The sequence below is a fragment of the Dendrobium catenatum genome, unplaced genomic scaffold (assembly GCF_001605985.2).
Source record: "Dendrobium catenatum unplaced genomic scaffold, ASM160598v2 fragScaff_scaffold_669, whole genome shotgun sequence".
Classification (NCBI taxonomy): domain Eukaryota; kingdom Viridiplantae; phylum Streptophyta; class Magnoliopsida; order Asparagales; family Orchidaceae; genus Dendrobium; species Dendrobium catenatum.
Window position 1 is genome coordinate 50,985 of NW_021319131.1, and position 19,266 is coordinate 70,250.

At 34.4% G+C, this 19,266-nt stretch overlaps 1 protein-coding gene and 1 long non-coding RNA gene across 3 annotated transcripts in view; both read right to left on the reverse strand.

Annotated features, from left to right (window-relative positions):
• Window positions 1–1,500: 1,500 nt before the first annotated feature.
• Window positions 1,501–19,266, reverse strand: part of LOC110098492 (KH domain-containing protein At5g56140-like) — a 34,896-nt gene continuing 17,130 nt past the window's right edge. Inside the window, exons 3-7 of one of the 2 annotated variants that reach the window (XM_020825342.2) lie at window positions 9,298–9,449; window positions 8,024–8,143; window positions 7,811–7,927; window positions 2,340–2,483; window positions 1,501–2,128 (exon numbers count right to left, since the gene is read on the reverse strand). In XM_020825342.2, coding sequence (XP_020681001.1) covers window positions 1,979–2,128; window positions 2,340–2,483; window positions 7,811–7,927; window positions 8,024–8,143; window positions 9,298–9,449 — 683 coding nt within the window. In that variant the 3' untranslated portion in view covers window positions 1,501–1,978. The remainder of the gene's footprint in view (window positions 2,129–2,339; window positions 2,484–7,810; window positions 7,928–8,023; window positions 8,144–9,297; window positions 9,450–19,266) is intronic. The other variant, XM_020825343.2, reaches the window with a different exon arrangement.
• LOC114579857 lies at window positions 3,522–7,804 on the reverse strand. The gene is made up of 2 exons (XR_003701079.1): window positions 5,722–7,804; window positions 3,522–5,602 (listed from the first exon to the last, which is right to left on the reverse strand). It is a non-coding gene; the product is annotated as an uncharacterized LOC114579857 (long non-coding RNA).

Here is a 19,266-nt window from a genome sequence, read left to right on the forward strand (position 1 = left end):
AAATTGTTAACACGTAAGATTAAATCCTCCGGAACAATCGGTTCAAGAACAGTCAAATCTGTATTTCTATCTTCATCAAATTTCTTTGTAACAACACAGTCATTCAACAAGACATTCTTCCCCTTACCTTCCACTGCAATCGATCGGCATAGAGGTTTCACTCCTTCCCTGATCACAATCCCATTAGAAGCTTTTCCAGTAGCTCGTAGAGAGCCAGATGAATGCTAGACGTTCATGAATCGACGGCGAAGAACAGCCGGCGAACCTCCGGCGCCTCCTCCTTCAGCCGCAGAATTCCCGCGGTAACCGAAATTCAAAAAACCTGAAAGATTTCTCTCTCTAGAAAATCCTCAGAGCTTCTCTCTCTAGAAAATTATACCTCTTGTGCTGAAGTTCCAAATCTAACCTACACAACTTATTATTAAACTATGATTCTCTAATGATCTTCGTGTATGCTAAAACTGAAATTTTAGTTATGCACACAAAAATATATGCAAAATATATATAGTAAAGCTAAATAAATATTCATTTATATTTATAGTTATCAAAACACAAAATTTAGCTCCTGAATTGTACCACCTAGAAGAAGACTCCTACACTTGAAGGTCATAATAACAAAGGCTTCATTTAAGACAGCTCACTATATTTTTTACAATTTTTTTTTTGCTTTCAAAAATCTTTTGTGCCAAAAACTTATTTTTTACAATAGCTTTCAAAATAACAACTTTCCTTGCAACAATTTTAAAACACAATTATAAAAAACTTCAATTATTTCAAACAATTCATAAGATTAAATATATAAAAATAATATCAACCTCATTTAAAAATAAGATCAAAATAAAATAACATCATTATCTATTATGTGAGGTTAAAAAAAGAAAAAATATAACTCAGAAAAAATTCTTATATATTTACATATTAAGTACTTAACATTTTTATTTTCACCTTCATAACGCCCAAAGCTATAAATTACATTAAAAATACAACTAATACGAACCTTTTTTAAAATCAAATACTTCTTATTGTATATATTTTAATATAATTGAAATGTTAAAATATTATATAAATAATTATAAAAATTTACATGTTAAATATCTTTATACATAAAAAAAATTTGTGGAATATGATTGTAAAACCTTAAAAGCATAAAAAAGTGCATATTGCCTAGAGCAACTTATGATCTTTTTGAGATGACAATAACTTTTTATAAAGATAGTTATAAGATATTATGGAGAAATTTTTTTTTTTTTTAAACTACGTAAAAAACACTTCCTCACACATAAATTTGTTGAAAGCAGTACCCAAATAAAAATTATAATTAAAGTTTAAAATATCAAACAGTAATAAAGCTATCTCAATCAAAACTTAAATAAGACGTTCGCATGCATGCTATACAATCAGTAGTAAAAGAACCAGAACTGCAGTAATTATTCAAATAAACAGAACGAAATTAAAACAAAGAAACATAGGAACAGTCAGTCAATGCAGTCATCCAATACATGAACTAGAAAAATATTTTCATTATTTATACAAAGACAATATTATAATGGAAACAAGCAATCATCAAATCTCTAATAAGATAAAGTCCTCAGCAAACTCATTTATCATTTTGATCCATAACAAGAGGGATGATTACATGTGGGGAATTAGCACCTCACATCTTATACACAAACCGAATAAACTTCTTTACAAACCCCCCCATCTCTCCATACAAAACTGCCATACAACAAACACAAACTCACTGGTTCCTGCATATTTTAACTCACTGGTCCTGCATATTTTATGTAAATCTCAACAATAACTCGTCAACTAGATAAACAAACATTACTTCATCAAAATTCATTCAAATCGCATTAAATAGTAAAAAGGAACACAATGAGAGGAAATCCAATCATTGAGAGCTGGGGAATCTGCATGCATAGGGACCATCAGATGCAACTGTAATAAAGCAAAATAACATCACCTGCAGAAGACAAATTTACCCTCTTGTCTTTGCTCTCTTCATGCCAAGGCTGTTGTGGAAGGGGGAGAGAGAACCAGACATTTGAGAACTGTCATCTCGGAGAGTGCCATTCAGCATGGCGAGCTCTCGCAGCTGCTGCTTCTTGATCAAGTCCTGCGACTCATCCTGTGTTGGTAGCAGGCGAAATATGAGAAAACATTGATTGATTTGAATTCTTCAAAAAGCTTTAGGCTTCTTTGGGACGGCTTTCTTACTGCTTCTTAAAGCAATTTTTTAGTAAAAAATTTAAATTTTTGTACTAAAAAACTACTTTAAGAAGCAGTAAAAAAGCCGCTCCAAACAAAGCCTTAATATAGTGAGTAGAAGAGAGTGATACCACAGGTTTCAGGAGTTCTTCTAGTATATCCCGAGCTTGAATCAAACGAGAATCAATGATTTCCATTGGCAATTCTGCATCTACTAATATGTGGAGAGGTTCATTCAAATGTTCATAACCAGGTTTCCCTCTCATCATTTCCTCCTGAGAAATTGCGAGTGACTTTCAGCATTTTCTTGAAGATGCCTAAAAATTTTCTTTAAAAAATTTGTATTTATGTAAGCTTAATAATATATATCAATAATATTACAATAATTGGTTATTTTTATTTTTAATAAAACGAATGAGTTTGTGAAGAGGTAAAATATGACAAAGTCAAACATTTAGCCATTGTTGAGCAAGGACTTACCTTCATTAGCCTTTTCCTCCAGCAAGGAATAAAAACTGTAAAAATAATTAACAGAAGCATGCAAACCACTATAGATATACAAAGGTGGCGGGCACAGAGATTCTGAAGTAATGTTTTACCCACCCAGAAGTTATTTATACTAAGTCCATACACAAGGAACAACGAACCTCATGTACAGTTAAATGCATTATGACTTGTGATATTTCTTCGTTCTTATGTGTTGAATTGGTGCTAAATTTTTTGGGTTAGAAAGGGTAAAGCTACGTTGCTAAGGGACTCCAAATGCTCGGTTATTGGGATTGATCAAGTATCAAATATTATTAGAAGAACCTAAACCATCCTATCAAGATTAGAAAATTTTGATTCTTGATATTAAAAATAATTTATTTTGTTTGGAAGAATATGCTAGGCCAGTCCATTGGCCAATCCAACCGGTCCACACGGGTCCGGCCCAGGTGGAATAGAGGCAGAAGTTCCACCTCTCTTGTATGCGCCGAACGCACGCCCAATCCAAGGGAGTTGTTTAGGAAGGATTTTTGAGGTAGGAAGAAAATTTTAATGTAGGGACTTTTTAGAGATTTTGGTTTGGATTGTATTCATTAAATAGTTCGTTTTCCTAGGGTTATGGCATCTTGAATTTGGCTGGAATTTGAGCTCTTAGGTTTAGATTTTTGGGCTCTAGCGGCATCTACAGATTTGGGAGAGATAGATCCTTCTCTCGAATAGAAGATCAATTGTATCTTATTATTTTTCTTCCATTAGTTTGATTATCACAAAATAATTACTGTTTTCTAGATTTTTCTTTGGATTTGTGGATCATTCTCGCTGTTTTAATCAAGATAGCTAGGTTTTACTTGGAAATTCTAAGTATTTCCTAACAAATTTGTATCAAAGCAATTTTTTGGGCTGAAATAGAAGTTTTCCTCACCGATTTTTACTACATTTTCCTCTCCATCTTGCTATTTTTTTGCGGGTTGGAGGCCAGATTCATGTCAAACTTGTGGCTCTTTGCAATTAGACCTCGTGACTTGGGAGAGGCCATGGAGCTAGCTCAGTTGGAGAAGGATCAGAGGCACTTGGAAAAAGTGACGGAATGCAGCAGCTCAAGAGGCACATACAGGATGACCACCACCTTTTTGGCATCTAAGTATCCGACACTAGGTACCCTTTCGGGAGACCCCGAAGGAGAAGACTATTGATGGAAGACCGGGGGAAAACTTCAAGAAGCTCACAGAAATAGAATTACAAGAGAAAAGTGCAAAGGGCTCTGTTTCATATGTGACAAGAGATATACGCTGGGGCACGGGTGTAAGGATCATACTCGTTAGGTTCTTGTCATTTGTGATGAAGCTGAAATGGAGGAGGGTGTCGTCTTTCCATCTTGCGGACAAGGTGGATCTTTGAGAGTGGAGTATTATTAGACCGGTCCAATGGGAGGGGAGTATTGTTAGACCAGTTCAGCCAGTCCACATAAGACCGGCCCAAGAAGAACAGAGGAGGAAGTATTGTTAGATCGGTCCATTGGACCGGTCCAGCCAGTTCACACGGGACCGGCCCAGGAGGAACAAAGGCGGAAGTTCCGCCTCTCCGGTACGCGCCGAACATACGCTCGGGTCCAAGGGAGCTATTTAGGAAGGATTTTTGAGAGAGTTAGGAGGAAAATTTGAATGTAGGGACTGTTTAAAGATTTTATTTTGTATTGTATGCCTTAAATAGTTTGTTTTCCTAGGGTTAGGATTTGAATTGGCTCAAATTTGATCTCTCTTATGTTTAGGTTTTTGAGCTTTAGCGGTGTTTAGAGATTTGGGAGAGATAGATCCTCCTCTCGAATAGAGGATCAATTGTATCTTGTTATTTTTCTTCCGTTAGTTTGATTATCGCAACTGGTTTTTCTTTTGAATTTTTGGATTACTCTCACTGTTTTCATCAAGATGGTTAGGTTTTACTTGGGAATTCCAAGTATTTCCTAATAGAATGTTCTTTGTAGTAATAAATTGATTACAATAATCCATTATATTATCCACTTAAAGGCTAAGGCCTATTAATTGGAGTGCATATTCCAAAGTCTTCAGTCCTCAGCCTCAAGCTGCTGCATGACATTCCACTAGGGCAAGATAGAAAATTCCACATATTCCCTTACTATTTTCTGTCTGTCCAAAGGAAAGCCATTTGGCATGTGTGTGAGGCATCTGCTATATTTTTTGGTAGCGACAAAGAGAAAGTCTCTTTTTTTTCTATGAACTAAATCCACTTAGGATTCATAAAACATTATATAGATATTTACTTCCCCATCGAACTTGAAGGCTAATAATACCCTGGAAAATAGAAGGTGCAAATCTCATGAACAGGTCGTAATAAGGTTGTATGACATGTCAATTGGATAACATAACCTCCAATTTTGGCTTTATTACTCTACTGCTGCATAACTACCTTTCCAATTGCCCAATTCCACCAATCCAGTAATTCATCACCTTTTAACTCACTTTGGTAAAACCATGCAAAAACTTGCCCATCTCACAAAGGAGAAAACATGACTTAAATGGAAGAATGCATTGTACTATCAAGAAGCAATATACTTATAAGGAAATGGAAAAAATAAGCTATAAAAATTTTGTTGAAAACCCCAAAAAAGAAATAATTTAACTACCAAAAAGCTTCTATAAAAATAATTTAATGAATGCAGAAGATCGAAGGTATAATGGAGCCTAATTCCTCTATTACAACTCCAAAGCACTATCACTCAATATTGTTAAAAGAAAGTCTGGCACTCACCTAGGAAGCAGGGAGAGAGAAGATCATAGTATCTCACACTCCTCAAACAGGCATGACCAATAAGGTGTTTTAAGGCATACACTTTCTTAAGCCAATGAGGCCAGCATCATGCCTTGAATCAAGAAAAAAAAAATTCCAAGTGCTAAAAGCACAAAATATAAATTAGATTTTTAAGATGATAATTCGACATAGTGTGGTATAGAAGAAAGAGCATCAAAACATTGAGAAATAAGGATGCACACTAGAAAATAAATTACTTACATGCAGGGGTATGAGCTTCAAGTTCTAAAATAATAAATATTGAGGACAAGCCTGACAAGTAGAGAGACAACTCTAAAGAGGCAGGTCAACGAACTCTACCAGGTTGGTAATGACCATCCTATTGATTCAAGATCATTGTATCAGCCAACACAATATATATTATTGATGGATTAACATTCCTTGACATGCCAACTATAGTTATGAAAATATAATGTGAACACTTAATAATTACATAGTTTATGCATGCATTGAATATCACTATTAATAAGACTTGAACTTTATGGCAAAATGACTTTTACTTGATATGCTATGATTGGTAAGCATCCATGATTATGAACTTTTTTGGTTCATACATTTTTCATAACATTGTACTAGTATTTCAATTGTGATTTATAGATGTAAATACTTTATCATCCATGCCATTTCACTGATCGTATTGCATGCCCCAAGCATTGATATTTATACCTTAATAGATAGAAATTACATATTGAGTTTTCCTAACAAATCCACGCTATGCTAATTTTGCAAACCTAAATTGGAAAATCAATTTCATAAGAGGCAACCCTGTTAGCAGTAAATTTTGTTTGGGGATGACTTTTAGCTAGTTGTATAGTGTTTTCATTTTTTGAAGCAATTGTATTAAATTTCTTTTAGTTTTTAAATTGTAGGATTTCACTTTCATTAGTATGTGAGATGTATCAACCACCAAGGGGCTATTCAATTTGAAATAAAATAGATATAAAGTATTCCAAATGCAGAAGATTTGAAATTATTAGTGTTTGGTTTGAATTAAATGAAATGTATGCTAGAATTTTCAAGCATTTGAAATTCACCCTCTAGTTCAATTTTAGCGTATTTGAAAACCGTTAGATTTGGCCGATTTCAAATTCACTTTAGATTCTACCATTGCCACCGTCGTCACTACTGGTTGCTGCCCACATCATATCCTACCACTAACCGCCATCGTCACTCACACCTGCCGCCAATTGCATCCACCACTAGCCACCATAAGAGTTTACATTGCATTCTATGAACTTGATGCCAAACAAAAAATAATAATCTCTTGTATTTATTTTACATTCATCCAAACAATGTCAAGATATTTCAAATACATTGTATTACTTTTTCAACAAATCATATGACCCCTAAATAACTTCAGCTCAAGTGGGGCATGCACATTGTTTTCAAAGTAGATATCACAAGTTGAATCCAATCAATGATCTTTTTAAATTAAATTTTCACATAATATATACAATTTAGTTCATTAGTGACCTTGTTCCCTCCTTATTTGTAACAAGACTCATGCCTAATTATTTGCAACTAATCTTATGCCCTACTTTCAACTAATAAAATATTTCAAATAAGTAATATACTCTAAAAAAATTTATAGGTTTCCTTGATTGAAGATTTATTCATGTTATTGATGCTTTAATAAGTGTAAATTTTCATACTTATCATTATATTTTTTAGGTAAATTCCTTCCTTTGTAATACAAAATCGCCTCACTTAGCCTTATGTTTGTCAAATTAAGAACCTTCATCATATTTTGAATTGAAAAAATGCCTGCTACCAGGACCTCATGCATCACAACCAAGTCCTTTTATTAAGACATGACACTTTATACTTGCTTCTAGTTAAATGTTTTAATCAAGAATGAGTTACATATAATAAGAATATGCAATAAATATTCTATGGCGTGACTGCTGAATAATAAATGGAATTTTCTTAGCAAATATTCTCATGCAGAAATGTAAACGGTGAAGTTTATGGAAGATATCTCTGATAGAAATTACCAAGTACTAGCAAAGGTATCAATCAAGTGTTTCAGTAGCCACAATAAACCAACACAACCCAGACCAACTAGGCAAAGTGTGACAAACACATATTTGTACATTAAAAAAATGTTTGAGGTGTCTACAAAATTACTCCTCAATCTAAACAATACCAATTAAGCCAATATCTACCATCATAGAAGTGGCACTAAACTTGCACACATACACTACTGGTTTGCTATATGTGAGGTCAATACAGTTTGAATGATGATAATAAAGAAAAAATACTGCAAAGATAAGCAGAAAGAAAAATCTACCCGATTTGGATCTTTGATGCTACCACGCCCTCTTATTAAGACACGACACTCAGTACTAGCTTCGACCCGCTTGAGAGAATTTCCTCTTGGACCAAGAAGACGTCCAACAAAATTGTACTGCAGATACAAAAACAAAGAAATGATAAAATATCAAAAATTCATAGTAGCAGGATAAAAAATACAAATCAAAGTTTAGCTAACAAGGGAACATACATTAGGGTATTTGTCTACAGGAATATCAACCCTGATGGTTTTTTTAATAATGATGCCAGAAGAACCGCCCGGTGATCCAAGCCATCCATGTCCGGAAGGAGATTGCATCATTCCTAGCCTCTGCATCATACCAAATAAATATATCTTATCAAATAGTTTAAAAAATAACAATATTAAATAAAAAAAGAAACAATCACACCGCAGGCTAGGAAGCAAATCTAAAATCTATCAAAACAAAAAATATATATAATATGTTAAAAAATTATAAATAGAAAGAAAAATGTTGAAAAATGCATTAAAAATGCACATATGCAGGTTTGATTAAGGAATCAAATTCTAAGCTCATACAAAAACGAGAAATTTACTTTCAATCAATTGTAATCACAAACCATTTTGAGATAATTGTTGATGTATAAAATTGAGAACCAGCCAGATTGGCCTCATCATGTTGTCATTTACAGCAGCAACCAAATGAAGGCTAATTTAACAACTTTCTGAAGAACAAATTTCATAAATGAAATGATTCTCAGAACTTAAGCAGATAGACAAAAATGATACAGTTGATGGAAAAGTTTCCAAATATATAGGCAACAAAAGGCTACCACAGAAATGCTATCACTTCACTCAAATTTGGTTTAACATGAACTATAATCACTCAATTGCTATCTTTACGTTTTAAAGTGTTAGTCAGAATAGCAAAGATGGAAAGCAGAAAAGTCAGCACGTCATGATACCAATTAAACGTTAGGATAAACTGTAAACACAACTTCTAAGAAATAACAGTCAGTACTACCAACTGATATATCCAAGAAAATGACAAAAATCACTTATTTTTCATGCTAAAAAAACTACACGTGATGCTAAGAGTGCCGTCAAAAATCATAAGGCTCTACTCTAATTTTAATGTTAGATGTGAATCTCATTCAAAGCTAAACAAAAACAGAAGCTAATTTTTCAAACATTTTCAGAACGCATTTTAATGTTAATGCTTAAGGTTAGTGTAACAAATCATACACCGCCATTCCATGTTAAATCTCTCACTTTAGTCATAAAAAAAAAAAAACAGGAAGACACGGTCGATTAATGAGTCAGCACAATTAAGCTGGTAAAGTGTACGGGAAGTTCAAAGTTAGAATAAGTTTAAAGATGTCATAAAATATACGCCTTCAAAAATAAAGTTAATGAAGTTAGCACCACGAATTCAAAACTTCAAAAAACACTCCTATCAGAAGTCAGATGTAAATGGAAGTTATGTTACTGGTTAGTATCCATACTTCTGGTTGAAAAGTTGATGTCCATCCATTTAAATCAGCTGCAGCTCCATTTGAAAAAAATCCTCCAGTAGACAGGGGCCTACCATGCTCAATAGCACCTTGATCTAAAATTGATGCATTCCCCAACAGTGTGGTCACACGTAAAATTTCTGCTTCAAAATGTCAATTTCAAGCATAAAAGGCACCAGTTAGCATTTTTTAAAAGAAACTAGTCGGCAGTAAAGTGCGGACTAGGGTTAATGACACAGTTAGTTCAAATCAGTACTCAACCAGTGTAAATGAGTTCATATTGTTGAAGAAGTCCTACATGGAACTTGCTGAAGGGCCACAAATTGCTCAACATTTACTCAAAAATAGTTAGGAGTCATTGTGTACCTTGAAGTACAAATTGTCAACTTTGACAAACTAAATCATAAAAAGGATAAACCCTAAGTGCAACATCTAACATCAAAAGAAAAAACATGTTGTCCATATTCTAATTAAATTAGGATTAAATGCTTATGTAAGCATAAACTTGTCTAGCATCCTATCTTAACGCCAATTGTTCTGGAGGAAAACCCAAGAAAACCACATACACAACATATCCCCGAAGTAACCAGAACCCAAACTGAAGTGAATATCGATAGCATAGATGTGGAATATGCATGAATAAGGGTATTTTAAAGTAGATGTCCAAGTGAAGGAGGTTATTTGTCCTTATAAAGGGGCCCTACCGTTTACCTATAAACGAAGCATTCTCTTTATAAGATCATTAAAACCAACTGACCTGCCATAAAGAAAAGCAAAAATTGCTAAAACCTCGTTTAGATGGAAAAGAATCAGAAAAACAATGAGCACAGATTGGAAAGAGAAGGGTAATGTGCAAAAGTCGTGTGTGAATTGAGCAAAAGAGAGCAATGAGATTCTAGAGCTGACAAATTTTTTCATTAGCATTTTTCAAAGAACGCCATAGAATCTACACCCTGCCCATCTCCAACATATGCAAACAATTACAATTAAACATGCAGTCACACAAAGCTTGATTTAAGCTTAGATAGGAATTGTTTAATCTGCGCTCAATCAGATAGGATAAAAAGTTCCCCACATTTCTCCAACTAAAAAAGAAAACAGAAAATTTCATCTCAAATCCTGATAACATCAGGAAGCAGAAGGCAGAAAATTTTATGGAAAAGCAGTAGCATCCACAGGGAAAGAACCACAAGCAATATTTTTCTCATCTTCCAGGTCTTTCCCTGATTTAGCAATACTTTATTCTCTTCTTGAATTACCAATCGTTTTCCATGCCAAGTATCAGATGTCAAAGCTGGGAAAAGTATGAACTATGCTAGCACCAAACTACAACAATGTTGTTGAATTATCATTGAACCCACATCACAACGGATGGCCCAAATAGAGCTTCCATCCTTCTCACATACACAGCTAATCATTGGTGGGGCTCACAAGTCAATAAATTTTGATAAGAATACTTGAGCACACAAATTAAAAGTTTCAACCATTGAATCAATCCTCTTATAACCCATGATTGCAATCCGTTAGCCTACTCTTTCTCTTCAAACACTACCCCCTCTTGGGACTTTTTCTTTTTGTTTTTTTTATAAAAAATTTTGATTTATTTTCATTGTATGACTTTTGAATAAGTCTAAATATACTTCTACACTTTGTACATGAACAAGCAATAAATTCAAAATAAATTTTCTACCTTTCTACTATTATACATGTTATCAAAGAGAGGTTAGGATTTCCTTCTTCACTTTTGTTCTATTTCATTTTTGCCGCAATTCTTCCTTTTTATTATATCTAATTTCTTTGACTTACCTTCCAAAGAGTTAACCATTATTAATGGTTACTAAGGGAGAACTCTAGTATTTATAAGCCTCATATTGCTTGAAAAAAACTATTTGAAAGGTCTTAATTTACGAAGAACTTTTTGAAAAGAAAAGGAAATATCCATAACCGTATGAATACTTCTCCAATGCCAAAGGATCCAAAGTTTATACTTTAGGATGAACTAGATTGCATTATAATGATATAGTTGTGGAATACTATAATGTCTAAAATCAATGGATCATATAATTCCTCTCTACATTAATAGATGATGGGACAACATCAAACAACCGTACTAAAACAACGATCAAGCAAGATACCTTCATTAATGATTGCATTCAAATGATATGAGTACATCTTATCAAACAAAAATCTATTGTCAATACCATTCTACTCTTTTTTAATATCATGACACAAATCAATTTCATGCTAACATCAAGTTGTTTCAAACTAATAATACTTGTGATTACTTTAATCACAAATTATTATCATTCTTTCAGAAAGAATATATCATCCACCAACCTCCTGTCATGACACTCTCCAACAAAATGGAGTGGCAGATGAAAAAATTGCCTACCTCTAGAATCATAAGAACTCTTCTTTTCCAAAATTAACTACTAAGAAAATATTGGGGAGAAGCAATACTAATTATCACATTCCTACTCAATTGAATACCCTCAAAGATGATTGACTTCAAAATTCTCTGAACTATATGATTAAATTCATTCCCAAAAATAACTTCCTCTCACAAATTCCTCCAAATATCTTTAGGTATATTGCTTATGTCCACATCAGCAAATAACATAGGGATAAACTTGGTCTAGAGCTCCAAAATATATCTCAATTGGGTATTTCCTCCGCTCAAAAAAGGGTATGTGTTATCATCCAACTATCAAAAAAATTCTTAATTAAAAAAATATCACCTTTGATGAGAAGAAATTTTTTTCAATCAAACTCATATTAAGAGGGAGAACACTTAACTGAAATATAAATTTAATGAAACCTCTATCTTTGGTATTCTTAAAGCATAAACTCGAACAAATCCAAACAATGCGCCCCTTGAAGTCTATACAAGAAAGAAAAAGTCTAGCCAAATTCTCCATCAAGCTTAAAATTTGGAACTATTATTATGTAACAATGATCAGCTCATTACTACACATTCTTTTATATATCATATCTCCTAGCACACATTTTCAAAATGTCTCTACTATCTATAAAATGTTCCTTACAAATATCAGTTCCAATTTCATTACAATAGTACAAACTCTAATAGAGACACTTAAAAATAAGAATTAGAAGGATATTATGACACAATAGATGAATACTTTGGAAAAAATACACTTGGAAGACATTGAACTCCAAAAAGAAAGATAATAGTAGGTTGACAATGAATTTTTCTATAAATATAAAATAGTTTAAAGCTTAGAAAGATACAAAGGAAGATTAATAGCCAAATGATATACACCATCCCATGAAATTGACTATCAAGAAATTATGGCTCCTATCACACAAATGAATATAACATGCATTATTTCTCTTGCAGTCAATTGTGAATGGTCAATGCAGTAGTATGAAATAAAAAATATTTTTCCAAGGTGATGTTGAAAGGAAGCCTATATGGATCCACAATCAAATTTGAGAGTTCTTTTACAAATAACAAATTGTGCAAATTGAAAAAGGCTCTATATAGCCATAAATAATCTTCAAGAGCATGATTTGACGTATTCATAAAATTGATGAATGAAGCTAGATGCACACTTAGACAAAAAAAAAACTCTCTTCATAAAAAACTCCACTGATAGTAAAATCTAAATTCTCATTTATATATTGACAATATACGTGAACAATAAAGAAAATTAGTCTTAGAAAAAAATACTCGTTGAAGAATTAAGATGAAAGAAATAGGTAAACCCAAATACTTGTGAAAAATATTTTTTAATTTGAATAAAAAACATTCCTCTTAATAAAAATATATTATAGATCTACTAAGAGATACAAAATAACTAATTAAAATCTTTTTGAAACCCCACCCAAACCAAGTAAAAAATTGGATGCAAATGAAGAAGGAAAAGAAATAGATATGGACAACTCTAGATATCATATTTGCAATGAGTGTCATATGAATTCATGCACAAATCCAAATAGTCTGACATTCAAGCTACTTAAATAATCCTCAGATACCTTAAATCAAATTCTAGCAAAGAAATTCTTCATATAAAGTCGGATACTTTATAAATTAAAAGGTATACAATGCGGACTATACAGAATTACTAGTGAATACAAAATCCATGACTAGAGATTATAAATTTTTGAGAGAAAATCTCGATAACATGAAAGAGCAAGAAGCAATATGTTGTTTCTACATCTAGCAATGAATATGAATTAAGAATTTCTGCCTAAACAATCTGCGAGCTTCTGGGGATCAAAATTATCTTAAAAGATTTGAAAATCAAATGAGAAAACCCAATAAGAATATATTGTAACACTAAATCCATTATCAACATTGTTCATATTCAATACGACATAATTGCACCACGTATGTGGAGGTGAATAGACATTCCATAATAGATAAACAAGAAAGTTAGTTTTTCATTTCATACGTGAATAGACATTCCATAATAGATAAACAAGAAAGTGAGTTTTTCATTTCATATGTGCTATCAGAAATCAACTTGCAGATATTCTTAGCAAAATACACAACAAAACCACGTTCAAAAATGCTGCAAAGCAAATGTCACCATATAGATGACCTCTTTAATGGACCAGCCATTGTAAGTTTAGAACAAATACAACAAAGTTAATAAAAAACCAGCTTGCCACATTCATAGGGATTAAATATTTCTGGAGCCTGCTAAGCATGAAAAAAAAAGGAAGATACATGATATCCTAACAAATTGCTAAAGGAGTATGACAAGCCTTGAAAATTAGGATGCTCATACATACGTATAGATTTTATAAAACACTTGCACGACACCAGATACAGGATGTAATACCATATTGGCATGAGGATACAGCAATTCTCAGAAAGTGTTAAATAAACAAGTACCCATACACACATAAAGACCATATTGCATATAAATGCCATTCCAATTTGCTACATAAAATATGAAAAGCTTCAAAAATTAGGATGTCCATACATACATATTGATTCTATAAAACACTTGCACCAGACCAGATACAGGATGTAATACCATATTGGCATACGGATATAGCAATACCCAGAAAGTATGTAAAATACACAAGTACCCATACACATAAATACCAATCAACATATAAATATAAAAATGTACAACCATGCATGTATATATAAATTGGCACACTCATGCATAAACCACCACCACCACCATCATCATCATCATTATCATCATTAGCCTCATTCCAATTATTCAGAATTCACCTTTATGAATCCTCATTATCCCTTCATTCTTGTTGAGTGTTGGTTGAGGTGCACTGATACACCGACACTTCGTTTAATAGGGTATGCAGTGTCGGACAAGGACACGCGTCCGACACGACAAGGACACGTGTTGGACACGTCATTAGTGTGTCCCATTTAAAAAAAAATTAAATCGGACACACGTGTCCGGCTATTTTATAATTAAATAAATAAAAAACCCTAATCCCGCTATTTCATATTAGCCGATTCACGCCCGAGTCTTCACTTCGCCTTAATCCCGTATTCCTATTCATATTCGTGGTCTTCCCGAGCGATTGAGGCGGGTAGTGGTCGGTTGGAGATCGCACCCTTGGTCTTCCCTTCCGGCCGTAAGCAACAAGCCATCCACCTTAGTTTCTCCGCGCAGCCGAGGGAAGCTGATGCCAAATCGCATAAAATTTTTCAAACCTGTAAGTTGATTTCTCCATTTTTTCTCCATTCGCCATTTCTCTTCATTTATCAATGATTATGTAGATTTGTGATCAGAAGAGCATATTATTTTTAAAGTATTTTATTTTTTTTGAATTAAAATTACTTTTACAATAAAAAATTATTTATTTAATGCGCTTTTGCTACGCATTCACTGGGCTTCTGGTCCATTTTTGTTGCGCTTTTACTGCGATTTCACTCTTACAATAAAAATTTAATTTGGGGGTTGCCCCCGGAAACTCCTCAAGTCGAACCCCGCCAGGGGGCAGCGCCCCCTTGGACCCCCGGCATAGTCATATAGTCATAACGCATGATGCAATAATTCTTTAATTATTTTTTAACTTTGCTTGGCAATTTTTAATTGTTTTATAATATGTCACCCAATTTATTAAGCTTTTATTTCTTCTATTTCACCCAATTTATGCACGTGTCATTTAGCTAAGCAATAAAAACAAAACACTGGACTCTACACACCCCTCCTAATACCCAACTGCCCGTGGCAGGATGTTAGCATGGATTTTATTTTAGTGCTACCCAAGACTGTTAGAAAACATGACTCTGTGTGCGTGGTAGTGGACTAATTATCTAAAATGGCTCATTTTCTCCCGTGCTCCAAAACTTTTGATGCCTCTAGGATCGCCAAACTGTATTTTGATGAAATTGTTAGACTTCACGGGCTGCCTAAAACCATTGTGTCAGATCGAGATGTTAAGTTTACTAGTTATTTTTGAAAATTTTAATGGCACAAAATGGGGACCAAACTCCAATTCTCTACCACTTTTCACCCCCAAACAAATGGACGAATAGGAGTCTAGGAAATTTGCTAAGGACTTTGGTATGAGAGAATATCCGAGACTGGAACTGTAGACTTCCTATAGCTGAATTTGCCTATAACTACTCTGTTATTTGAACTACAGGTCTAAGCCCTGCTGAAAATTGTTTATGGTTACCAACCTAAATAGCCTATAGACTTGATCCCTATGAGTCCTAAGGTAAGAATGTTTGAGTCTGCATCTACATTTGTATCTCATATTCAGGAGTTACACAAAGAAATTCATAAAAGAATTAAACAAAGCAATGCAAACTATAAAATTAATGTGGATCCCAACAGACGATTCAAAGAATTCGATGTTGGAGATTTTGTAATTGTTCAGATCCGACCGAAGCAGCTTTTGCAAGAAACGGTTAAAAAGTTACATTCTAGAAGCGCAGGACCATTTACGATAATTTCAAAAATAAATAACAACGCTTATGTGTTAGACCTTCCTGAAGGTTTTAACATGAATCCTACTTTTAACATCGAAGATCTTGTAGCCTTTGAGGGACCAGAGTTTAATCCCAATAATCCACTAAACATTGAGCCTTGTGTGACCCCACTTGGCGAGATCCCAAGCCTACCTACACTCCCAAAATTTCCTCCATTACCTAGTGCGGAGAAGATTGAGGCCATAATCACTGATGAAATCATTTCCACTAGATGCCAAAGGTATTTGGTTCAATGGAAAACTAAATCGAAAACGGAGAACACATGGATTGATCGCCAAGAGTTGCAGAGATTGGACCCCGATCTTCTAGAGTTGTACGAGATCTCCCGAGACAGTTACTCAAAGGGATCGAGCTTTCTCCCACCCGAGGAGAATGATGAGGACATCAGTAGAAGATTCTAGTGTGTCTATCACATGAGACATCGTAGATCGACGGCAACGATCAGAAGCATCAATTTATGAGTAATTTTATGTTATTGTATTAGTATTGTTCTCATTATTTGTTTTAGTTTGACCTCAGTTTGACCTTTGTACCCCTATAAGGGAGTTTAGTTAGTTGTAGCCTTGAAAGTATATTTGTTTTTGAGTTTTCTACTTTGTGGAAGCCTAAATATATAGAGGCCCTAGACTTTGTATTAGATTTGATGATTGCTTAATAAAATTTCTAATTTTCTTCTCTTGAGCTTGTGAGTTCTTGAGTGGCGAAATCCCAAGGTGTGGCAAAGCAATACCCACCAGTCACAGAGGTGCTCCGAGCTTGTGGTCTGACTTTCCCCTTGTTTCAAATCGCCGGTCGTCCCCTCCCCGTATTTTAACCGCCGGCCAACACCCAACCCTTCCCCTCACCCGTCGGCTCCTCTCCTTACTCCCACCATAGTGACGACCTAGCCTCCCCAAATCTGGCCCTTCCTTCACCCTACCCGAACCTTAGTCGCCGCCCCTTTCTTTGGGCCCTCTTGATGATGATTTCAATCATCATTACTGCTTGCCAAAAATATCCAAATTGATTTAAGAAAGATTTTAATCCTATTTGAAATTCAAATTCGAATTTTCAAATACTTTCCTAAATTAACCCATCTAAATTAGAAAAATACCAAAATTTAAGCCTAATTTAATTTTAAATTAGATTTGATTCCATTAATTGATTCCTAATTTAAGATAATGAATTAGGAGGCATTTAATTTCCCCCCAATTTCCTCCTTCCCCATGCATGCCGCCAAACCTCCCTTCCCCTTGCCCTAATTTAGGATTAAAATTTGAATTATAATTTCCTCCACTCTCATTAATCCTTTAGATTGATTACCTTCCTTGGTAACTAACCTAAAAAACTTAAGCCCCCTCCCTAACCCTAGCCATCCCCTTCCCCATCCGAACCCACCAAGCCGTCGGCCCCCACTCCTCCCTCCCTTCTGCACAAGCCACCGGCCTTCAAAGAATCCAAGGGAAGAAGCTCCGTTGTCCATGGATGGCAGATCCAGACTTTGATTCCGACCTCTTCTACGATCAAGAAGGCTTCGTTAACATTTTACAATCAACCTTCATCAACTTTGATTTGGAACTCAATGAATCCGTTGAAGATTACGGGGACAAAATTCTTTCTTCAGTTATCCACAGCGATCAACATCTCCCCCAACCAGTGGTTGATTGTTCACCGTCCACCGACTTCTTCGAATTCGGGTAACTTCTCGTTGACCTATACTCTTGGTGTTCTCTGTTCACTAGTGGCATCAGTGTTACTTAAGATTTTCCTCCATTAAGTCTACTTCAATGAGCGAGAGTGAGGGAAACTCACACGTGACTGTTCTTTCAGATTGATTAGGGAGATGTTGGAAGCATGGATCATTCAACCAAATATCAGTCCATTTTTTAGTCCAGTGTTATTAATCAAATGCTTTAGCAGTAGTTTCCTTCGTTCCACCTTGAGGACAAGGTAGCCTTTCGAAAGGAAGTATTGTTAGACCGGTCCATTAGATCAATCAAGCTGATCCAAACAGAACAGGCTCAGGCGGACAGAGGCAGAACTGTTCCACCTCTCATGTATGCCGGTAAAAAACGTTGGGTCCAAGAGAGCTTTTGGGAAGGATTTTTGGGGGAGTTAGGAGGGAAATTTGAATGTAGGGACTGTTTGAGATTTCCTTTTGGATTGAATGCATTAAATAGTTGGTTTTCCTAGGATTAGGGTATCTTGAATTTGGCAGAAATTTGAAATCTCATAAGTTTTCTTTGGGCTCTAGCAAGGTCTATAGATTTGGGAGAGATCGATCCTCCTCTCGAATTGGGATCAACTATCTTGTTATTTTCTTCCGTAGTTTGTTTTCTTGCAATAAAATTAATGTTTTTCACTGGTGTTCCACTGGAATTGTGGAGATTTCTAGTTGTTTTTGTCTCTTGATAAGATTTACTTGAAATCTTCAAGTGTTTCCTATCATCATCATTAGCCCATGTTACATTATTTTTTTACCCCTTTCCTTCCAAATCCTTCCACATTCAAACACGCACAATTTTAGAAAAATGATTCAATTCGTAATTAAACACTAGAAGCATAGGCTTACTTGTTTTGAATGGCAACAAAATTGTTCTTCACAATTAACAATGTGTCTAGAATAAAAAACTTCAAATTCTTTTATTTTCAAGAAGATCACCATCACGCATATTGATGCTTAAATGTTCATTATGCTCGAAAACTTCATTACCTACCACATGCAATGGTTTTTCTTTTTCATGAAAAGAGTGTGCCATGGCAAACTAGTTGTTATAAGTTGTTGCAATAAAAAGAGAAAATATTCTATTTTAAAACCAATGACACACACAAATAAGCTGATGGCATGATGCCATCCAAATACACATCCCTGACCATGATGTTTTGAAGTCCTTACAAAGCTTGAAGTGTCTACATAAACTTACTATTAATTCATATATATAATTATATAAGCTAGTAGTGGAGCAGATCAATAAAAGTTACAGCATAGAGCTATAGGTCAAGAAGCATGCTCTTTGGTTCCAAGGATAAAGGTT